At 35.3% G+C, this 19,960-nt stretch overlaps 2 protein-coding genes across 2 annotated transcripts; one reads left to right on the top strand and one right to left on the bottom strand.

Moving 5' to 3' along the window:
* Window positions 1-822: 822 nt before the first annotated feature.
* kdn (citrate synthase) lies at window positions 823-11,922 on the bottom strand. Its single transcript, XM_076134363.1, has 9 exons — window positions 11,777-11,922; window positions 6,240-6,401; window positions 5,426-5,655; window positions 5,136-5,292; window positions 4,711-4,910; window positions 2,900-3,032; window positions 2,526-2,671; window positions 2,254-2,416; window positions 823-2,168 (listed from the first exon to the last, which is right to left on the bottom strand). The coding sequence occupies exons 1-9, from the start codon at window positions 11,819-11,821 to the stop codon at window positions 2,007-2,009; spliced, it is 1,398 nt and encodes a 465-aa protein (XP_075990478.1). The 5' UTR covers window positions 11,822-11,922; the 3' UTR covers window positions 823-2,006.
* Window positions 11,923-13,272: 1,350 nt separating this feature from the next.
* On the top strand, window positions 13,273-19,611 carry LOC142986494 (putative serine protease K12H4.7). The gene is made up of 9 exons (XM_076135014.1): window positions 13,273-13,609; window positions 15,246-15,433; window positions 15,863-16,098; window positions 16,176-16,311; window positions 16,581-16,728; window positions 17,086-17,242; window positions 17,602-17,734; window positions 17,962-18,131; window positions 18,474-19,611. Exons 1-9 carry the CDS (start codon window positions 13,403-13,405, stop codon window positions 18,584-18,586), a joined length of 1,488 nt encoding a protein of 495 aa, XP_075991129.1. The 5' UTR covers window positions 13,273-13,402; the 3' UTR covers window positions 18,587-19,611.
* The last annotated feature ends 349 nt before the right edge of the window (window positions 19,612-19,960 follow it).

Here is a 19,960-nt window from a genome sequence, read left to right as displayed (position 1 = left end):
TATTTTAATGTATCTTCGCCACATGTAACTGTTCTGCACCTGTCAAAAATACCCTTATATTAGCTTGTTACGTGTTCATGCCTCGCTATTAATTGAGCCCATCCTGCTAACTGTTATTATTATGTTCCCGAAGATCTGAAGAGGACACAGTGAACAATGTCCATCATTTGACGGTGTAGGAAGTCAGGATATCAGGCAATAAATCTAAACAGTGCATAATTTCCACGGTTTCTATTACATAATGCGAGCACTTGTTACTGTAAATAGCATACAGTCACGCCCTTTATTATCGCAGATTTCAAAACATCCTGATTCACATCAATAATATTTACGCAATCATTAATCGTGATTGACGTAATCGCGATAATATTTCGAGACCTGTATCAGTAGTTCAATACCTAGGTATTCGACACGTTGCAAAAGTCAACAACATTTAAATTAAAGGCATTGCTTACTTACTACTTACTTGAGCTATTCTGGTTGACCTTAGCACGGATGTTTACCCACTTATGCCTTATGTAGTCGGACTTTAGTTAGTAGAGCCCTTACTTACCGATTCAAACAGCGTAAAATCGCTTAGTCATTGCGCTGATTACAATAGAATCTACGAAAGTTATGTAATCTATCTAGTTACTTCTATATACTTCAATGACTATTACTGTTCTTACATAATCTGTAAGCAATAAAATACATTACCTCAAATTGTAGGAACACCGACATTATAAGTACTATCAACAGGCTACACTTATATGTATACGACTAAGGAGGTTCAGGAAGTAGGAAAATCATGGCAATTGTTTTGACGACAAATAAAAACACATGTTTATATACTACACCATACCACTTTATTTTTAGTATTGTCAAATTATTGGATCGTTTCGTGAAGGTAGTGACGTCGCACCGCCACTACGCATGAATGATTGTCCTTACCATGCCGGAACATGAACCTCGAATTATGATTTTTCACAAAATACCAATTAATAAATGTGTGTACAATACTCACAAAGCCTCAACTAGGATACAGTGCTACGTTACATAGTACAACTTCCTATTGTATCGACGAGTAAATATTGCTTCTTCAAATCAGACTGTTTATACTAACAATAGGATCTCTTTTACGCATCTACATTATATTCGTAAATACTTTGGTAAATTGAAATTAATTACTGTAACACTAAAAAGGCTTGATTTAGAATGAAAAACAAAAGCGCAACATACAACCAGCTCAGTACGTATATTTTTGGCAGAAACAAGTTCTCACACGTAAATACCTAAGTAACCAACCACAGGTTTCAATATCCTTTGTAAGTGACCTACCTTCCAAGCTAAGTACAATCAAGAGCGATAAATACTGAGTTAGCTGCAAAATTTTGAAGTTAATGTAAATGAATCATAAATATTACGACAGAATGAATATCGCATTTGACCTAAGAAAACAGTATGCACAGCATACTGATTATTATCTATGAAACTCTACGTAAAACGATCTAGGTGACCAAACTATTACTATATACTTTAGTTCTTATTCGGCAGCTACGTGAATTTCTCAGTTGAGTCACACCACCACTAAGTCAATTTGTTAAATAAATTAGGTGAAGTCCAATGATATACCAACGAAATATTACATCAAATGTAAATTGACAAATACATAATGTACAAAGTATCAAACATGATTTCATCACAGAAATAAGTACACAACGATACCAAAATTATACAAATAATTACAATAAATATATTCAACAATTATAATAAAAATAACGCAACTAAAAATGCATCACATATCTTAACACTACGATGACAATAAATAAAGAAAATGATTAATTTTGAAACAGTATTTTGGTACCCATACATTTAAAAATATCACTAAAAATTGACTATTGGTGTTTCGTGTGATTCAAACTGTATGTGAATTCCGTTCAGGAGATATGTGTAAAGTAACTCAACTAGGTGAGGCGAATGTTACTTATCTAGCCTGAACGAATTGACACTGTTGTTCCGTAAAATGTTTACTTGCCCAGCTGCTTGATCAGCAGTTCAGTGCTGAGAGACTTTGGTCGCTCGATGGGGAGGCCGAGGGCGCGGGACCAGATCATTTGAGCGAGCACTCCGAGGGCGCGGGACACTCCGAACATGACCGTGTAGTAGTTCATCTCCTTCAGTCCATAATACTGCACACAAAACGATACATATTAGTATTATTCGAAATTCAATCCTTAACATTATTTTAAAAAAGAATTAAGTTAAAAACTATACCTGTAAGAGGACACCAGAGTGAGAGTCCACATTGGGCCACGGGTTCTTGACCTTGCCGAGCTCAGTTAGGATCGGGGGCACTACTTTGTATACAGCTGCGACCAGCTTGAACAGAGGGTCGTTGGGCAAATGCTTCAGGGCAAATTCGCGCTGGCACGTGTACCTTGAAAGAGCAAAGATAATCGTTAAATTAAAGTCGTATGTCTACTAGAACAGACAGCTCGATATTATTGCGTGGTTAAAAAAAATATTTTTAAGCCGGTCACGTTTACCTGGGGTCAGTCTTCCTGAGGACAGCGTGTCCGTAGCCGGGCACGACCTGGCCAGACTTGAGCGTCTTCCAGATGAATTCTTTGAGACCCTCCTCGGTAAAGTTATCGCCAACCTGCTTGCGTAGTTTCTCCAACCAGATGAGTACCTGCACAGTTTTTATTGTTAGTTAAGCAGAAATATACTCAAATCACATTTTCTCATGCTACATTGAAAGTACTGTATACACGATTCCTTTTTTTTTCTTTATGATAATGGAGTATAATTCTAGTAGATAATTGCAATGCGTTACAGCTGACCAATGTTTATGATTATACTCTAGATTAGTATGCTTATGTGAAATAACATGTTAACATCAAAACGGTTGTGTACTAACCTCCTGGTTGGCAAGACCGTGAAGGGGTCCAGCCAGACCGTTGAGTCCAGCGGCGAACGAGAGGTAGGGGTCGCTGAGGGCTGATCCGACCAAGTGTGAGGTGTGAGCAGATACGTTGCCACCCTCGTGGTCACTGCACAATAACAAAAAATGACATAAAGCGGTTGTTCTTCAGTCATATAATACTGGCCTTATCAGTAATAACGCTATGTTCTACATATAAAATCATCATAATCTGCATGAAATGTGTTAATAATCTATCAGAAAATAAAGCGGTTCTTTTATGAACTGTAGCCAATCGCATAAATGCTATTTTATTTGTTACATAACAATTTGTACCAGCGCGCGTTCTATACAAGTTATAGTTAGTCAAGAAAGGTTACACTCAGTAGTAGTTTAATGAAGTAAGGATTAAAGATCAACGAGTATCAGATGTTCTTCTGAGATAAACGTAGGATGGTGTAAGACACAGAAGACACGTATATGATAACAGTTGATAACGCTAAGCTTCTGTCGATAACGCCAAGGGCGGACACACGTGGCACGTGCAGTACGACCCACACGGACATTTCTTACATATTTCATTCAAACAAACATTTATATGAACTGTAATTTACACATTTACAGAAACACAAGTAAAGAAAACATAAGCGTTGTGTGGTAACGTACTACACACGAACACGACATTATAAATGCAAGTAGTTCATTCGCAGCGGTCTGAAATATGACAAGTGTACATGAAGGCTACGAAACATAATGAGACATTATCTCGCGTAGCTGATTATGTACTGACATGCAATGCTAACGTTTATGGACTATGTAAGCGATTGCGATATAACAGAGCTGTAAAATGTGTACGTTAAAAGTACACGTGTCTCTATAAGGTTTCCTGTTTAAGTAGGATAATCATATTTTCGTGGGGGTCGAACCCATGATGTATTTTAAGAAAATATTTGAAATTAGCAGCACGTGGTACTAGAAAGAAAAGTAAATATGCAGTTCCGTGTCCAAGGTGTAAGTTCTGTTTGTTATAAATAAGCCACCCGGCCACCTAACTCATATCTTATCAATTTAAGTCGGTCCAATATTCAACGACCTATAATTAGATATAGGAAAATAATATCGTTATAACATATTATAGCTAACGCAAGTTTTGTCAAACATGCATGCTTTCGCAAATATTGTAACACAGTGTTAAATAAAACATTCGCTAAGCTAATAAGTATAGTTGTACGAGTGTAAGTTGGTTATTCAAAAACCACAATGGTCGGGTAGTGTCAGTAATAAAATCGTGACAAATCGTTTAAATCATCTTCCAACATGTCTGGGCTAAATGAGAATAGCCTTCATAATAATATATTATGTTTAAAAAGACTGGTCTAGCTACTTTGTACATTTTATCTATTCAGTACCTATATGAGGTTATAACTCGAGTACTATTCATTTTCTTGCTTTATGTTGAAAGATCATTTATGTATATGCAGATAAACACACAAGGAAAATAAGCACACAATTAAGTCAGAACAGGTAACGGATGATCAAGGTACTTAAAATAAATTATAATTAAAATAACACATTTCATACAGATTAGTTCCTAAAACTGTAAAAATAGTAGCATATTTATATAAAGTACTGCGTCTCAGTTGGACAATGAATAGACAAGCTATCTGGAGTGGATCCTTACTGCAACAATCACGATATCTCAATCTGATAACGTTTCTAATATAAAAAATCTTGATATGAAGGTAAACTTGTATGACCAAAGGTACTTCTTAAAGAAATACGATACATAGAATAGAGTATAGACAAACCTGTGGATGGTGAGGTATAGACGCATCAGTTCTGTGAATTGCGGGTCGTCGAAACCGAGCATGGTGCAGTAGTTAGCTGACCAATCCTTATTGTCATCAATGGCGCCGATGCCCTTGCCGTCGCGGAATGTGTTGCGGTAGATAGTGGCAGCGATCACGGGCAGTTTGGCAATCAAGTTCATTGAGTCCTCATAAACGTACTGTTGAGAAAGTCACACGTTATTCATACCACAATTGGATGTAATAATTCTGAATATCGTAACAAGCGGATGCGAAAAATTGCTCGCATGACTCCTGCACCAAAAAGTAACGGCTAAAATAATCTATTATGTAATATTGAATCGACTTTGGAGTGCGACCGATATAGATAACGTTTATAAAAGCAATTAGTTTAAAGGTATTGTGATAAGGTAATTGTTTCTTACCTCCCAGTACTTGGATTTGTGCACACCCTCAGAGTAAGCCCTGGCGAAAGTAGATTCGCTGTTGAGGGCGGTGACGGCGGCCGAGAATTGAGACATGGGGTGAAGCTTGCTCGGCATGTTGTTCAACATGGTGACGACGTGCGCGGGCAGCTCAGCTCTAGATAACAAATAAATTAGGAGACCTTAAAGCATACTTTTAAAATATAAAGTTAGAGGCAAATACACTATCAATCCCCTCACATTTTTTGCAATTATGTTATGAAATAATTCAGTATTTCAGATTTACAAACCTCTGCGCCCACTCCTTGGAGATGGCTTTAACTTGAGCGTCGGTGGGGATTTCTCCAGTCACGAGAAGCCAGAAAAGTCCTTCTGGGAGAGGTTCAGCGCCACCCTTGGCCTTGGGCAGCTGCTGCTGGCATTCAGGGATGGACAGACCACGGAAACGGATACCCTCATCGGGGTCCAATACGGATGTCTCCCAAACCAAACCTTTGATACCACGCATTCCACTGTACATCTGTGGACACATACGATATACTTAAAATCATATCCAATTGTTTTCTACCGTTCCCTACTTGTCAAATCATACTAGGCATATTATATTGGCTAAAAATCAAATTTGACGTGTATGTAAGTTATTCTCCCATACAATTATGAACGTGAATAATATTACGATTCCAACAAACAAACATCACGTGCTTGCACGACTAACAATAATATAAAATGCAGACATAATCGCCGAATAAAGTGATCTTGAACTGCGTCAGAGACCTTTGTAATAATAAGGTTCGTTGACCATTCGTCAGGACAATTCGTGCGAATATGTCCAAGAAAAAGACGGCAACAATGAGCACTCAATCAAGTATATCCTCTTATTGAGAGACTTCATACAAAAATTACCATCAATTTATGCGTACCTACCATAATATACGATAAAGCAAGTATTCCTTTGAGAACAAATATATAAAAATATTTAAATCGAGGATAATTACTGCGCAAAACAAATATTTTATAACAATATGTACTTAATTTGTATTTGTTACACACAAAACAAGTCCGCTTTTATAAGGACAACTTATCATTGAGGACATGTTGACTCACCATATCAACGGTGACCTCTCCAACTTTGGTGCCGCCATGTTTCTTGCGGAACTCCCTGATCTTCTCCTGCTCTTTGGGAATCTTCTCTTGAAGAATACTTTTGAGGTTGGTTGACTCCGCACTCAGGTTTCTCAGCAGAATCGATGCCGCCGGGCATGCTTTCTGTTTAACACAAAAATAACCAAATTTACTTCAGTTCCGAACATAATTATTTGTAAACTTGAAATAAATGCACATAAATTATGCGAGGTAGGTACAATGCTCTTTAACTTTGGACTCTATAATATACATTTATAATAGTGTCTAAACACTACGAAGAAGCCGTTTTATAATTAAATAGACCATTGAAGTTGCTTTCAAGGCAATCCATAAGCCTCTTTTTGGAACCACACGTGGGATTATTGTTGAACTACTAATTCCTAAAAATATTGTAACAGTTGCTAAAAAGGATGTATCACTTTCACGCAAAACGTACTCAACATAATATTGTGATAAACCTATAAATAACGAAGAGGCTTGGAACATCTAGTGTAAAATATTTTTGGACAGTTTTGCTGAAGTAGAATTTCTTCATTTATAATTTGTTTCATAGAATGCTGTTAAAACCATGGGTTGCATTGGTTACTGGTTGGATTATTATACATAGTAAGATCAAGCCCGTATAAGATTATTGCCTGTTTGTATCAGTTTCAATGATTTTATGGCTCAAGGCCTCAAGCACTTATAAAAATGTACAAAATTAAACTTGTTTTCCCGTCAAGTTTGAGTTATTTTACACGTCATTATGTTGTAATTATTCGTCATGCTAAAAGGCAATTAACATATGAGGGAAATTGTATTTTTTGAGAACCAGTCGATATAATTGTTGCTACGTTCTCGATTACTTAGTATTCATTTAGAAGCGACAACGTTTTTATAATGAACGTATATTTCATGATCACTTATTTATTTGATTCACGATTCCTTTGCTGTAACAAAATAATCAATATAATGATCCTCTGCTAGACGGACTGACAGGAAGTGCTTGTTTATAAATAATTTGATCAGTGCAATCATAGCGACGGCTATTCAATCAATAAGACATCGCTGGGTCGGCGCGGGCCATAGTTTAACCTAATTGACATGATACATCACATTATTTACATCCACAAACCCTTCAAAGAAGGCAGCCAATTAATCAATAAACATTTCTTTATTTAAATGTCTAACGCATTCAACGCTTTCTAGCGTTATCGTCCTAATGAAAAACATAATTAACAGGTTGATACCTTGAAAGATAACGAAGACACAATTATGAAGTAATATCATTTTTAATCATAATTGTCTTTTAACAAATTTTTCCTAACATAAGAAATGTACAGTTGCTAAGGAATGTAGTTGATGGTCTGCATGAAAATAATCATGACTTGACGACGCTTAATAAGACGCCCAAGTGGTCGGGTGGGTCGGGTATACCTATTGAAACACTCATAATCGCATCGTATACGTATACATACGATTCGTACACGAACGGGGACGTGGCGCATGCGCACTATGGTCTTGGAAATAAGGCCGAAGAGACGATTATGTAAAGCCCAAGACCGCACTTAATTCGTTCCTCGAAGAAACTGACGTCTACAATTCCTAAGAATGAGGAAAACAAAACCTTTGAATGGCGAACATTAACGAGGCCGTTACAAAAATTATTATTTTACCTTCACGAAGTATACTCAGTAAATTAAGTGACTAAAGGAAATATTTTCCTCTTTCCCCGCAGCATATTGAATAGTTTATTTTTTGTCATTGACGTGACTACTGGTCCGAAGGAATTTCCTTATCTTCAAAAAAATCACTGGGCAAACAGAAGTAACAAATGATTGTGTATAATAGCTGACAAAAATGTTACAATGTAGGCTTATCTAACTCGGCATGGACGGAAATACCTTAAATTCATATTCGCCAAGATTTAGAAAACTTAATATATTTGCTGTAGGCATCGCTAAATTATCGGCACTATAATAATGCAGGTAGGTATATCAGCAGATCTAAAAGATATATTTCTTGCTGGTCAGGTAGTTAGGTTACTCATTTTGGTACTATTTAGTTATTGTTATTTTGAAATATTTAGTACCTATTCAGTAATAATAACAGCTACATGAAACCTCTGTAATGTCATAGTAAAAAAAGAAAATATGTAATGTAGTAGGCGATCTTATACTTTGTATGAATCATATCCGATAGCTTTTCATGGATCCTTTTATCGGAACTTTACAATCACTCTTAATCAATTAATGGTGAACGTTTACAGCTTGAAACTGCGTTCTTAAGTGAGCAATTACTCTATTTGCCAGCAATTTAATCAGAACTCGACAGATCAAAGCCATCTCGAAAATTTATTAGTAATTCAAGATTTATCTTATCGTTAACAAAACGGAGTAAAAAGATAGTGCAAAATATTAAATAAATAGTTACATATATGAGATAACTGATGTCATCAAGATCCTTGAATGGAAAATTCGGCAACGAAATATGGCAGGCACATCAGCCGATTTGCTCAAATAATAATATGACGTCAAGGAAAATTTTTAAGACGTGTTTGTGTTTCATGTCTGATTCGTTGAAATGAGATATACCTAATTATAAATATTAATTTAGGTAAAGGTTCCGACAATTTTAATACCCACGATTACGAAATAATAAATTCATACCTGATGAGCAGACCTTCAAAAATCCTATGTATCAAACATAAAAAACCCCGTTTAAATACAAATAAGGTTTTATTGAGTGTTAGTAACATTGAAAATTGAGTACAAAAAGCCATCCATCGACCTGTCGAGTAAAGACTGACAAAAAATGCTGGGACGTGTTACGTGCGCACACGATCATTTTATACGGACACTACTAAGTTTATTTTACAAAGTGTTTCGCCCTATGTGAAGAATACGCGGCTCGTAAATATGAGGCTTTATTTGTTTCTGCTGACTTACAACAGGTAAATACTCGCATTGGGCATACAATCTTGTACAACTTCTACAATTTACCTGTTGATACAGAAAACAGCTGCAACCTTAGGAAACAATATAATAATGCTTAAGTTTTAATGCAATCACCCGCCTGTCAATTACAAGTATTTAATTGATGAAAGGCATTTAATCTTAATTGAGTGCTAACGCCATTAACTCAAATTGCAACTGATAACAAAGAAACAGCACACGCCAACAGAATTTCATTGAACTTATTTACTTTAAACAACCTGACTTGTTTCCTTAATCATAATATTATAGTGACTTTGAAAAATTGTATGTTACTGGGTTAAAATACCAACATAATAATTATAGAACTGAATCCCTACGGTTCATCATAAAAATATTTACTGTTCTGGTTTATAGGTAGGTGTCTATACCTATTAGAATAATTTGAATAGATTTTAATTTATGAAACAATTACCGACGGCCCGTATATTTTAATACAAACAAGTCGAACCAACTATTTCGCTAACTACTAGAAGCCGTATCAGAACGCGACCTTGAACATGTGCGTCATGTAGTAGCCACTAGCCAACGCTCTTCACTAGTTTTTTTTTAGATCCGCGTAACGCCATGTGTTCGTTCTCCGTAATTTCCTAAACTTCATTCATACAATTAAACATTGTTGAGTGTTTATATGTATGGTGTGCATTGTAATAACATAGTCGGAGCCTATAATAGTCACGAGCATTTGGGCGTGTGCCCGCTGCGAGCGCAGCGTTGACCTGCGTGGTTATCTTTAGAGTTAGGACATAGCAGAGGACACGCATCTTGAATGTCATTGCGATTTCTATTACATAGTCTACTGATAACGATATCTTCGAATGACGTTAAGTGCCGCGCTAGATTTCGCAGGATGTAATTAGCGCGTTGTATGGTACAGTCGCGACGTAAGACCGAATTCTTCAAGTCATTATGTAAACCTAGCGTAGAACAATTGCTCCCACGTCACCTGACATTATAAAGTCAAGTGCGACTCGTGATTATGTACAAAGAGGAGCATTCATACCTCACCCGCATGAATAAAATGGCGCGCTTGCGATAAATTACGTCTGTCCGAGTAAAAATTCGAATATCTATGTAGGTAATTGTACAGCGGCGGAAAATACACGTGATAAGACTGCAGATGCGTGCTCTCTGGACAACTAGTGACATCGGTTATCAGGAATATCACGCCAACAAGCGCCACCGTGCGTGACACTGACATAGATTGACCAAGGCCATTGCCACTGCCACTTGCTTGGTGCAATTCTCACATGACTGTATTTTTATGCCATAGATCAATCATTGCAACTTAAGAATACATCTTAAATGTCAAACAGATTTGATAACAATGATACACAATTTTATTATAGGTAGGTATCTATTGGATATGTCATGATAGTCACGGACTATATCAATGAATTTGATATGACTGAAATGATGACTTGCAAAAATACTTTATCTTGTAAAATCCATCAAATTCAGCAAATATTATGTAACTGTTACAGTGATAATGTTATCAATTTATATGTTTGGAACTTTATGAATTTTCTATTATATTTACAAAAAATCATAACAGCGTGTTAATTATAAATAAATTTGTTTGTAGAACTACCTACTAAAATTACTAAACAGTACTTACTCCCCAAGTTTGTGTCAGTTACATAAATTGTATTATCTATAGAATCAAATACAACACAAAATTTTCTTTTATTATGAATTTAAAAACCAATGTAAAAGAAAATTTATATTTACACACCATAACTACTGTACATAATTATAATATTCATGTTTGAATAATAAAAAAAATATCTGCCTGTCCAAAGTTCAATAAAATCAGTGTTCAGTTCCATTATTAAAATGCATGGCAAGTGAATATCTGTTTAATATATAAAATTATTTATTGACAATGAACCTAAAAGACAGTTGGAATAAATGTCTAAAAAAATCGAAATATTGAATTAAGCAGGTAAAAATACGACAAGATCAAAAATGTTAATTTATACATGTGCTCTGGCTGGTCTGCTGTTAAACATTAGACGCCGATTATAATAGTAGCCATTAGGTTAACCTTGATAAACTACCCATGATACAAAAATATGCGGAAAATGACTACTTTGAATGTGGTTTCAATGTCCCCTAAAACACCATGAATACGGAATTTCGTGAACAAATTTTGTCTGTTAGTAAATTACACGCTTGCTACTTTATTTATAAATACTATCCGAAACATACACGACCAGCGCAGGAGCTAAGCGGGGTTTCCCGCTACGAAATAAAATGCTATAAAAGTTCCACGAGCGTCATAATTTCATTCATGACAATATTCCAATTACATTGTTTTGTCGACATTCATGAAGAATCAAAAAGTAAATTTAATACTGTGTAAAGGACTTGAGCTCCCAAAATATTTTTTATTCACATTACATAACTTCGAGCTCAAAATGCGTGCGAGAAAAAGGTTATAGAAACGGCACTGGGAAAATAAGCATGCAAATAAATTTAAGTCAAAACTTAAATGAAAAGCTGTCTAGATGTCAGTATATTTACCTGTACTTCTGCTAATCTAGTTGATGTAATCCTGAAAAGAGCCATTTTTCAAACCCACCGAGCGCTAACTACCAAGCACAACTACACCTCGATCGCAATCGATCGCACTCGCAAGTGGAATGTTCAGAGATGTTGGCTGACTTGGCGGCCGCTCGATCATGAGCTGTCATTTCGAAAATAATTGCTAGTTGAAAAAAACATTTCCACTTTCCAACACGTCGGAAACACAGCAGACATACTTACAAAAGTGACTGTACAGCGGATCATGCATTATGAAAAAAGCAAACAGCTCTTAAAATTGAATATTATAATGAAATTCAGTGTGAAATTTGATTATCAAAATGTTTTATTAATAATCCAAATATCTTGTAAAAGCTGAAAATAAATTATTGAACCTTTAGATTCTTGATCTTACTAGTAAGTTAGACTTACTACTATTATAACTATACATTATAATTGTAGTATCTATCCAAGTGATTATAATAGACGTTTTATTATTATCAATCGTTTAATGCGCCTTACCTTTTAAATTGTTGTGAAAATAAAAAAATTACTGTCCATAACGCAGTGATCTTCTCAGGTTGTCGAGAAACCAAAAAAAAAAATTAAACGTTTGTCGGTATGTTGTCAATAACTTAGCCGTATAGCTTTTATACGGCTGCCGTTGCCGGATGGCGTTTTTATCTCTTTAATCGTGGCGTAGCGTCGTCCTTTCATGGGCCTCTTCAGTCTGTTTCGGGAATAAAAAAAGTCACAAGAGGCCAGATCTGGGGAAAACAGTGACTGCAGTATCATCAGTGTGTTGTTTTTGGCCAAGAAGTGGCGATTGTAACTGAGCAATTTTGTCTCATGCCCAAATTATCGATTAAAGTCCTCGGCAATTTCTCTAACGGTGACTAGACGCTTGGCCAGTACCATTTTCTTCACTTTATAACGTTTTTCGTCTGTTATTAAAGTGCTCGGGCGTCCGGCACGCTCTTCGTCGTTCCCATCTTCTCGGCCTTCTGAAAACATTTGGTACCACCGAAAAACGTTGTTTTTGTCGAAAGTAGGTTCTCCCTATGCCACAGTCAACATTTAGAATGCATCCGCGCACTTAATTTCGTTTTTCACTCAAAATTTGAAACAGGTTCATTGTCCAATATTTTTGAATAGGTAAAAAACGAAGACGAACTAAAACACGTGCAAGCAAAACAGCTGCCAACAATTAACTGAACATCTCAAATGGCCGAACTTTACTGCATAAGTGAGAGATTATATAGACCAACATAACGCCCCAAAAAAAAACGAAATTCGAATATAAGTAACCCGCGAAAATTCAAAATTCGCGATACTTTTTGAACACACCTCGTATAAACTGCTAATTACTACTTAGAATACGACATGTTTATATTATTTTAATTATAAGCAACTGGAGTGTGGGTGGTACGCTTTATCCATCATACCTTCCAATAAGCTGGCTAACTTGTCAATTGTCAAAGTGACAATTTGTTCTGTCAAGAAGTCAGTCACCTCGCCAGTTTTTGCGTTATTGTGGCTGCTTCAATTGGTTGTATCTTTTTGTATTCGGTTTGCCGGTCTGCAGATTTAAAAAAATAAAACATCTTTTAGCAATTCAATAATACAATGATAATGATACGGCCTACGGTGTTAGCCGTTTTTTTACTGTTTTACACTGCAACACACGGTGAAAGGTATTTTCACTTGGGTCGTAGTAAAGGAGGCAATTTAGGAGCGCCGGGTGGATACAACGGGGAACCGCTACCGGCAGCTCAATGGTTCAAGCAAAAATTAGATCATTCAAGTCCCTCTGACCAAAGGATGTGGAAACAGGTGAATATTGGTTTTCTCTATCCAAATTTGTCTTCTTCTTTTTTCCTTCAGTAGTCACTCTGCGACATTTCCGTCACATAGAAGATTTGTGTTTGCAGCCAGTAATATATTCAATGTATATATCTCCCTATTCTGTATATCTGCAATCTCATCAATAAAATTACTGCACATTCCAATCGTTACTCTGAAGTATGCCATTTGATAAGTAACTTAGTAATTTAAAGTTTTCGTAATATCTTCTCTGGCTTACATCTTAATGTGAATATTATTTGATGCAATTCACAATCAGTCAAATAGAAGACATAATTCATTTTAAGCGGGCACTCTAAAGACTAGTCCGTGTATGTGTACATTGCTTGCTGAGTAATAAAATGATAGTACTAGTTTCTTTCTAATGCTTCAACAGATGGTTTAAAAACCTATCCAAACACACCAAACCAAGGATTAAAGATCCTATGGTATTGAAAATATAATATATTGACAGGGAGGAAAAAGGTGTGAAACTATAAGAGAATTGTTTACATAGTCGTATGCATTGTTAAATTCTCGTAGTATTGTCATGATTGTGCCTGACTTCACAAATGAAATTGACCTCTAGTTGTTCACAATATCAACTTGTAAGATTAAAATGGAAATGAAAACTTCTAGTTTTGTGATAAAAAAACTATTTATGTATAAAAACATGCTGCTCAGTTTTGGTTTGGGCTTAGTTGAGCTGTAAATTTGCAGAATTATATGCCAATTTCTTTTAAAACCATGCTGTTTTGCAATTTGTCATTTCATAAGTAACTAATTATCATATTAATAAACACACCAACTTAAAAATGACAGACAAGCAAACAAAAAAGTGTTGTGTTTGTCAAGACCATTTATTGAGATTAGGGCAATATCTGCTTTACCAATTAGCAATTCTACAGTACTATATATCTAAATTACGCTATAAAAAATAGCAAAGGATGTTTGTTGATTTAAATGTGATATATGACCAGGAACCATACAGTGAAATTGACAACATTTTTACACTACTTGAAAGGTACTAGGCCTAATTTTCATATCTAGATGGACATAGGTGGCTATTGTGTAGCTAAATAATATTTTGCGTTATTACAATTTCAATAGCAGCTGAAATAACCACATTGTACTTATAAATTCAATACACTTTATCTGTAGCTTGTTAGTTGTTTATGAAACTGTTATCAAGGTTGAACTTAACTCATTATTGAGTATATTATTATTATTTATTTCAATAGTGGTCTGTTATCTTAAGGAACTTCATGCATAATATGCTGATGTATGGAACGAAATATGGAAATAGTATTACATGCTCATATAATTAAACAAACATGTAATAAAGTACTTAACATTACAAAATTATTACTTTATAACGCTATAATTAACTTGAAGATGGTTGCTCTTACGCCTGGATCCCACTTGCCGGGTGTCAGATTCGAACATTTATCGTTTACAGTTATCCCAACATTATAGTTTGATAAATGTGAATAGCATCATATAAAATGCTCTGCTACTAGAACCTCCGATTAATATTCGGACCCCACACCTGACAAGTGGGAACCAGGCATAACAGCTTATACTTAATTCATCAGTTACTTACTTATTTCTTGGTGTTTTTTTCCAGCGATACTTTGTCAATGATAGTTTCTACGACTTCAACAACCAAGGGCCGGTATTTCTAATGATAGGTGGCGAAGGCCCCGCTGATGCTCGCTGGATGATCAAAGGAGCTTGGATTGATTATGCAAAGACCTTTAAAGCATTATGTATTAACCTAGAACATCGCTATTATGGTGAAAGTCATCCTACAGAGTAAGAAATTATTTATATTATTATGCTCTTGCTCATGCTGCATCATGATTATTTTACCTTTCCTTATAAGCTTTGTCCTGGTTTTGATAACCAGCAGTTAATTTTTAATACTTGGGTCAATTATCCGAAGCCAACTTAGAGCCTGTTCATAAAACAAGCCTCGATCGCGCGTTTACAACTATAAACATCTTATTGAGGCCGTACACTACACATGTTAGCCTGAATAAAAGTGATAGTTGCATAAATAATTTAGAGCTAGTGAACAGTAATTAAATTGATGACTAATACTCAAAATTATCAATAACCACTATAATCAGGTCGTTACAAACGTGCGAACTACGTCATAATCAGAAGAGACTCCCTTAAAATGACATGACTTGGTTCGCACGTTTGAAATCGCCCGACTTTAACTAATTCATGTTTTTATAGAGACCTCAGTGTGAAGAATCTGCAGTACCTATCTTCCTCCCAAGCTCTAGCTGATTTGGCAAACTTCATTAGTGCTATGAATGATAAATACAAGTTGAACAAAAATGTTCGCTGGATTGCTTTTGGAGGATCATATCCAGGATCGCTTGCTGCTTGGCTGAGACTCAAATATCCTCATCTGGTTTATGCGGCTGTCTCATCCAGTGGACCTCTTTTGGCTAAAGTTAACTTTATGGGTATGTTTTACTACATAGTTTCTCATTAAGTTTGTAACTTGCTTGTATATGTACTTATTATTGCTTGTATTTTCTAGAATACTACACAGTTGTCGTCAACGCATTAAGAGAGAAAACGGGAGGAGAGGACTGCGTGACACAATTGAAAATTGCTCATCAACAAATTGCTAAATACATGGATGATAACCCGAAAATAGTCGAAAAGGAGTTCAAGTATGTACAGCTATTTTGATAATATCTTAATAGCGTTAATGGTATACGTACATTATATACCCTTGTTATTACCCGAAGGTGTGTGACATATACCAGATACCTACCCACGTTTCGCCTTTGATAATTTAATATTAATACCTAAAATAGGAGGCAAACCTATTGCCATCTAACAGGCGTGTTACCAAAATCCGTGCTACTATTGAGAAATAACCTGAGTGTAAATAATATCTTTCTGCATATTGCTAAATGTAATGTTTGTTTTCTTTCAGAGTGTGTAAACCATTTGCATCAGCTTCCACTTTAGATATAGATAACTTCTACAACTCCATAGCTGATGATTTCGCTGACTTGGTCCAGTATAATGAGGACAACAGAATTAGTGCTGATGCTAAATATAAGAACCTCACTATTAATACAGTAAGTGAAATCACTTTCATAACATGTAAAAATAAATAAATATTAAAAAAATTATGAAATGTATAGTTTGAAATCACGCTTTTTCTCATGGACGTAAGCAGAAACTAAAAAACTTGCTATGTACGGTTCATGCAAACTTTTTTTACAAGAAATCTTATAAAAAACGAATATCAACGCAAAATGTATAAGTACCTATGTGGTCGATGTATACTTAGTTACGCATTTATAAGGATTTGAAAAGTAGTGAACACGGACGACTTGTGAACGGTCCTCCTTTTTTTGACGTTGTCGGTTAAAAATGGTGATTTTAGACACATACAATGTTTATGTAAATAACTATACATTTATAATACACAGGTGTGCAACATGCTAACTGCAGATGGATCGGTGCCCGCTTACAAGAAGCTAGCTGCGTTCAATTCCGTTGTGTTGGACAAAACAAACCAGACATGCTTGGACTATAGCTACGACAACATGATCAAGGATTTGAGGAACATGACTTGGCCTGCAGGAGGTACAACATTTCATACATATTAAGAGATATCATCAGTGATGGCTTTTATACAGTTCTTGGAGGAATGCAAGGTCCCCAACCCAGTTGTCCAATGTGGTGGACTCAAGGCATAACCCCACCGTCATTATGAGAGAGGAGACCCTTGCCCAACAGTTTTTTTAAACTTATCAAGCATTCATTATGTGTCTTGATGGAAATAATGACTGGCTATTAGTTGACCACATAATAGTTTGCCTAGAAGTGGTATCATTGACATCTAACCATATGATAAGAGAAGAGAAGGATAGTAGCATAGCAACCATATTTATTTTACTTTCCCATAAGCCATTGTCAGGGTTATAGCATGTTTTCTTCTACAGGCCGCCAGTGGATGTACCAAACTTGTACAGAATTTGGCTTCTACCAGACTTCTTCGGCCGAAGTCGAAGTGTTTGGCAATCGTTTTGGACTTGATTTCTACACAAAGCAATGTGAAGATGTATTTGGGAAAAAGTAAGTGTTTCTTGAACAACATAATTTTATGAACTGTAAAGAAGTAAATTTTGTACATTGAATATATTATATTCGATTCTTATATTATTATTGTCTTCTTTGGCCTTTGCGTATGCGAAAAAGGGGTGATATAACGTATTTATGAATATATTGTACAAAAAACATTGAAGGCTGTTAAGTAAACTATATTATATAATAAAGTCTAATATAATTTAATTAATTTACAGATACAATGGAGATTTCATAGCGGCGGCTGCCGAGTGGACTAACAACTATTACGGTGCTCTCGACATCGAGGTGAGCCGCGTGGTATTCGTGCATGGTTCCGTGGACCCGTGGCACGCACTCGGAATTACTAAAACTCAAGACAATGACGCACCCGCTATTTACATAAAAGGTAAGATTTATCAGTAATATTTATCCTTATTCGATCCCTAGCATAGCAAATGCAATCTTGTCTTACTTTGAACTAAAGGTACTACGAAACACTGCTTTCATCTAAGTTTGATAAGAGGAGTTACTGCTACTATGTTTGTTGTTGTATAGTTACTTAATTGTTACGTCCAATCTTCACAAACGATTAATGGTAGCCGTGCACCACTGTTTTATACTTTCCATATAAACATTACATAAAGCCTTTATCTTCTCTTAACACAATGACATTTCTGAGATCTTTCCCTCATGTACCTTTCAGATACAATCACGCAACTTATATTAACTTCACTATAACAATTTTCAGGTACTGCCCATTGCGCAAATATGTATCCAAGTAGCGCGGATGATTCGAGTGATTTAATTGAAGCCCGTGTCGAGATTCAGCAGTATTTGGCGAAGTGGATTGGCCAAGTATAATACAAGTATAGTGGGGCAAGGAACGGCGTCTTTTCCAAAGGTGTATATCGTATAAGGCTGCAAGATTATAACGAATACTATGATTGTGTCAATATCAGCGCATTTCTATAACCACGTGTCAATTGTATGTATGTCATATACTATAGTCATATTAGGACATATCATACACATTATTGTGAAGCAAATTTTAGAAATATATATTATAGAGAATATACTATTTCAGAGTAAATTGATTTAGTGGATGAGTGGGTGGTTATGTTAGATGATAGGTTTGCTATTGCATTTATTACTCGAATGGCTTTGCGTGATGCTACTATGTAAGAATTTTTCATAAGTCAATAATATATATTTTATAACATATTGGTATATTTACTTCTATCGTGGGTAGTGAGTGTATGCGACTGCTAATCATGAAGTATCGGATTTGATTAATGAGTCGAGCAAAGTTGTTGGAATTTCTAATTCCTGTAGCAAAATATATCCAATAAAGGTCTGTGCCCACTTTCAAGTAGCATACCATGACCGTTTCGCCTACACCTTAGGGCACTTGAACAGGCGTGTAGTTAATACAAAATATGAAAGTAGTTCTTGACACGTTTCTTTAAAATAGAAAGTGCCTAGACCGAATATATACAGGATTAAACATTATAGAATATATATATATTAGTGGTAGTGTTGGTATGATGATTGAATCTATTTCCTACTCTCTATAACATTATTATACTGTTTAAGTTTAAGATTTTTATATATCTCTTTATGTAAGAAAGGCTGTGAATACAATCCTACTGAATATACACAATATATTGTATACAAAGCCCCTAATTGTTTACTCAATAAAATATTACATAAATCTGTAGTTGCCAAAAACCATATCATGTCGTTTTAATGAAATGTAACCATTTACTCTGTGTAGTTTTAAGTGTTAATTGTAGGTACCGTTATATTATTCAATATATATTTTATAAATAATAATGATATTAACAATGTCTGTAAAAACAATGAATCTTATCAAATAAAAGGTTTTAAATTCATAAATCTTTAGTGTTATTTAAACCTCGTCGAACTCCTCCTCCAACTTCTCACGCACCACTATTTATAATAGAAATAGAAACAAAACCTTACGAATCACACGGTTTTCTTTTACATATATGTGATTTCTCTATTTTAATATTCTATTAAAAATAATACCAATGTGTGTAAATTAGAAGCAACTAATAAAGCCGCGTGACTTGCGCGTAAAAATTGGCTTAAACGGTTAGTGATCAATATAATGTGATAAAAATTGCCTACGTAATACTCAGATGTCTATCCTATATTATTATAAAGTTTAATCAAAATCTGTGAAGCAATTTGGCGTGATTGAGAGACAAATTT

The sequence above is a fragment of the Anticarsia gemmatalis genome, chromosome Z (genome assembly GCF_050436995.1).
Source record: "Anticarsia gemmatalis isolate Benzon Research Colony breed Stoneville strain chromosome Z, ilAntGemm2 primary, whole genome shotgun sequence".
NCBI classification, from domain to species: domain Eukaryota; kingdom Metazoa; phylum Arthropoda; class Insecta; order Lepidoptera; family Erebidae; genus Anticarsia; species Anticarsia gemmatalis.
Note: the sequence above shows the minus strand (reverse complement) of the source record. Positions and strands in the feature narration are given on the sequence as shown.

Coding starts and splice junctions, on each gene's coding strand:
- kdn (XM_076134363.1), bottom strand. CDS start 11,821: ATGGCTCTTTTCAGGATTACATCAACTAGATTAGCAGAAGTACAG. Junction 5,656..6,239: donor GAGAGGTCACCGTTGATATG/GTGAGTCAACAT, acceptor ATGTGTCCACAG/ATGTACAGTGGAATGCGTGG. Junction 5,293..5,425: donor TCCAAGGAGTGGGCGCAGAG/GTTTGTAAATCT, acceptor TTTGTTATCTAG/AGCTGAGCTGCCCGCGCACG.
- LOC142986494 (XM_076135014.1), top strand. CDS start 13,403: ATGATAATGATACGGCCTACGGTGTTAGCCGTTTTTTTACTGTTTTAC. Junction 17,243..17,601: donor CATGACTTGGCCTGCAGGAG/GTACAACATTTC, acceptor TTTCTTCTACAG/GCCGCCAGTGGATGTACCAA. Junction 17,735..17,961: donor GAAGATGTATTTGGGAAAAA/GTAAGTGTTTCT, acceptor ATTAATTTACAG/ATACAATGGAGATTTCATAG.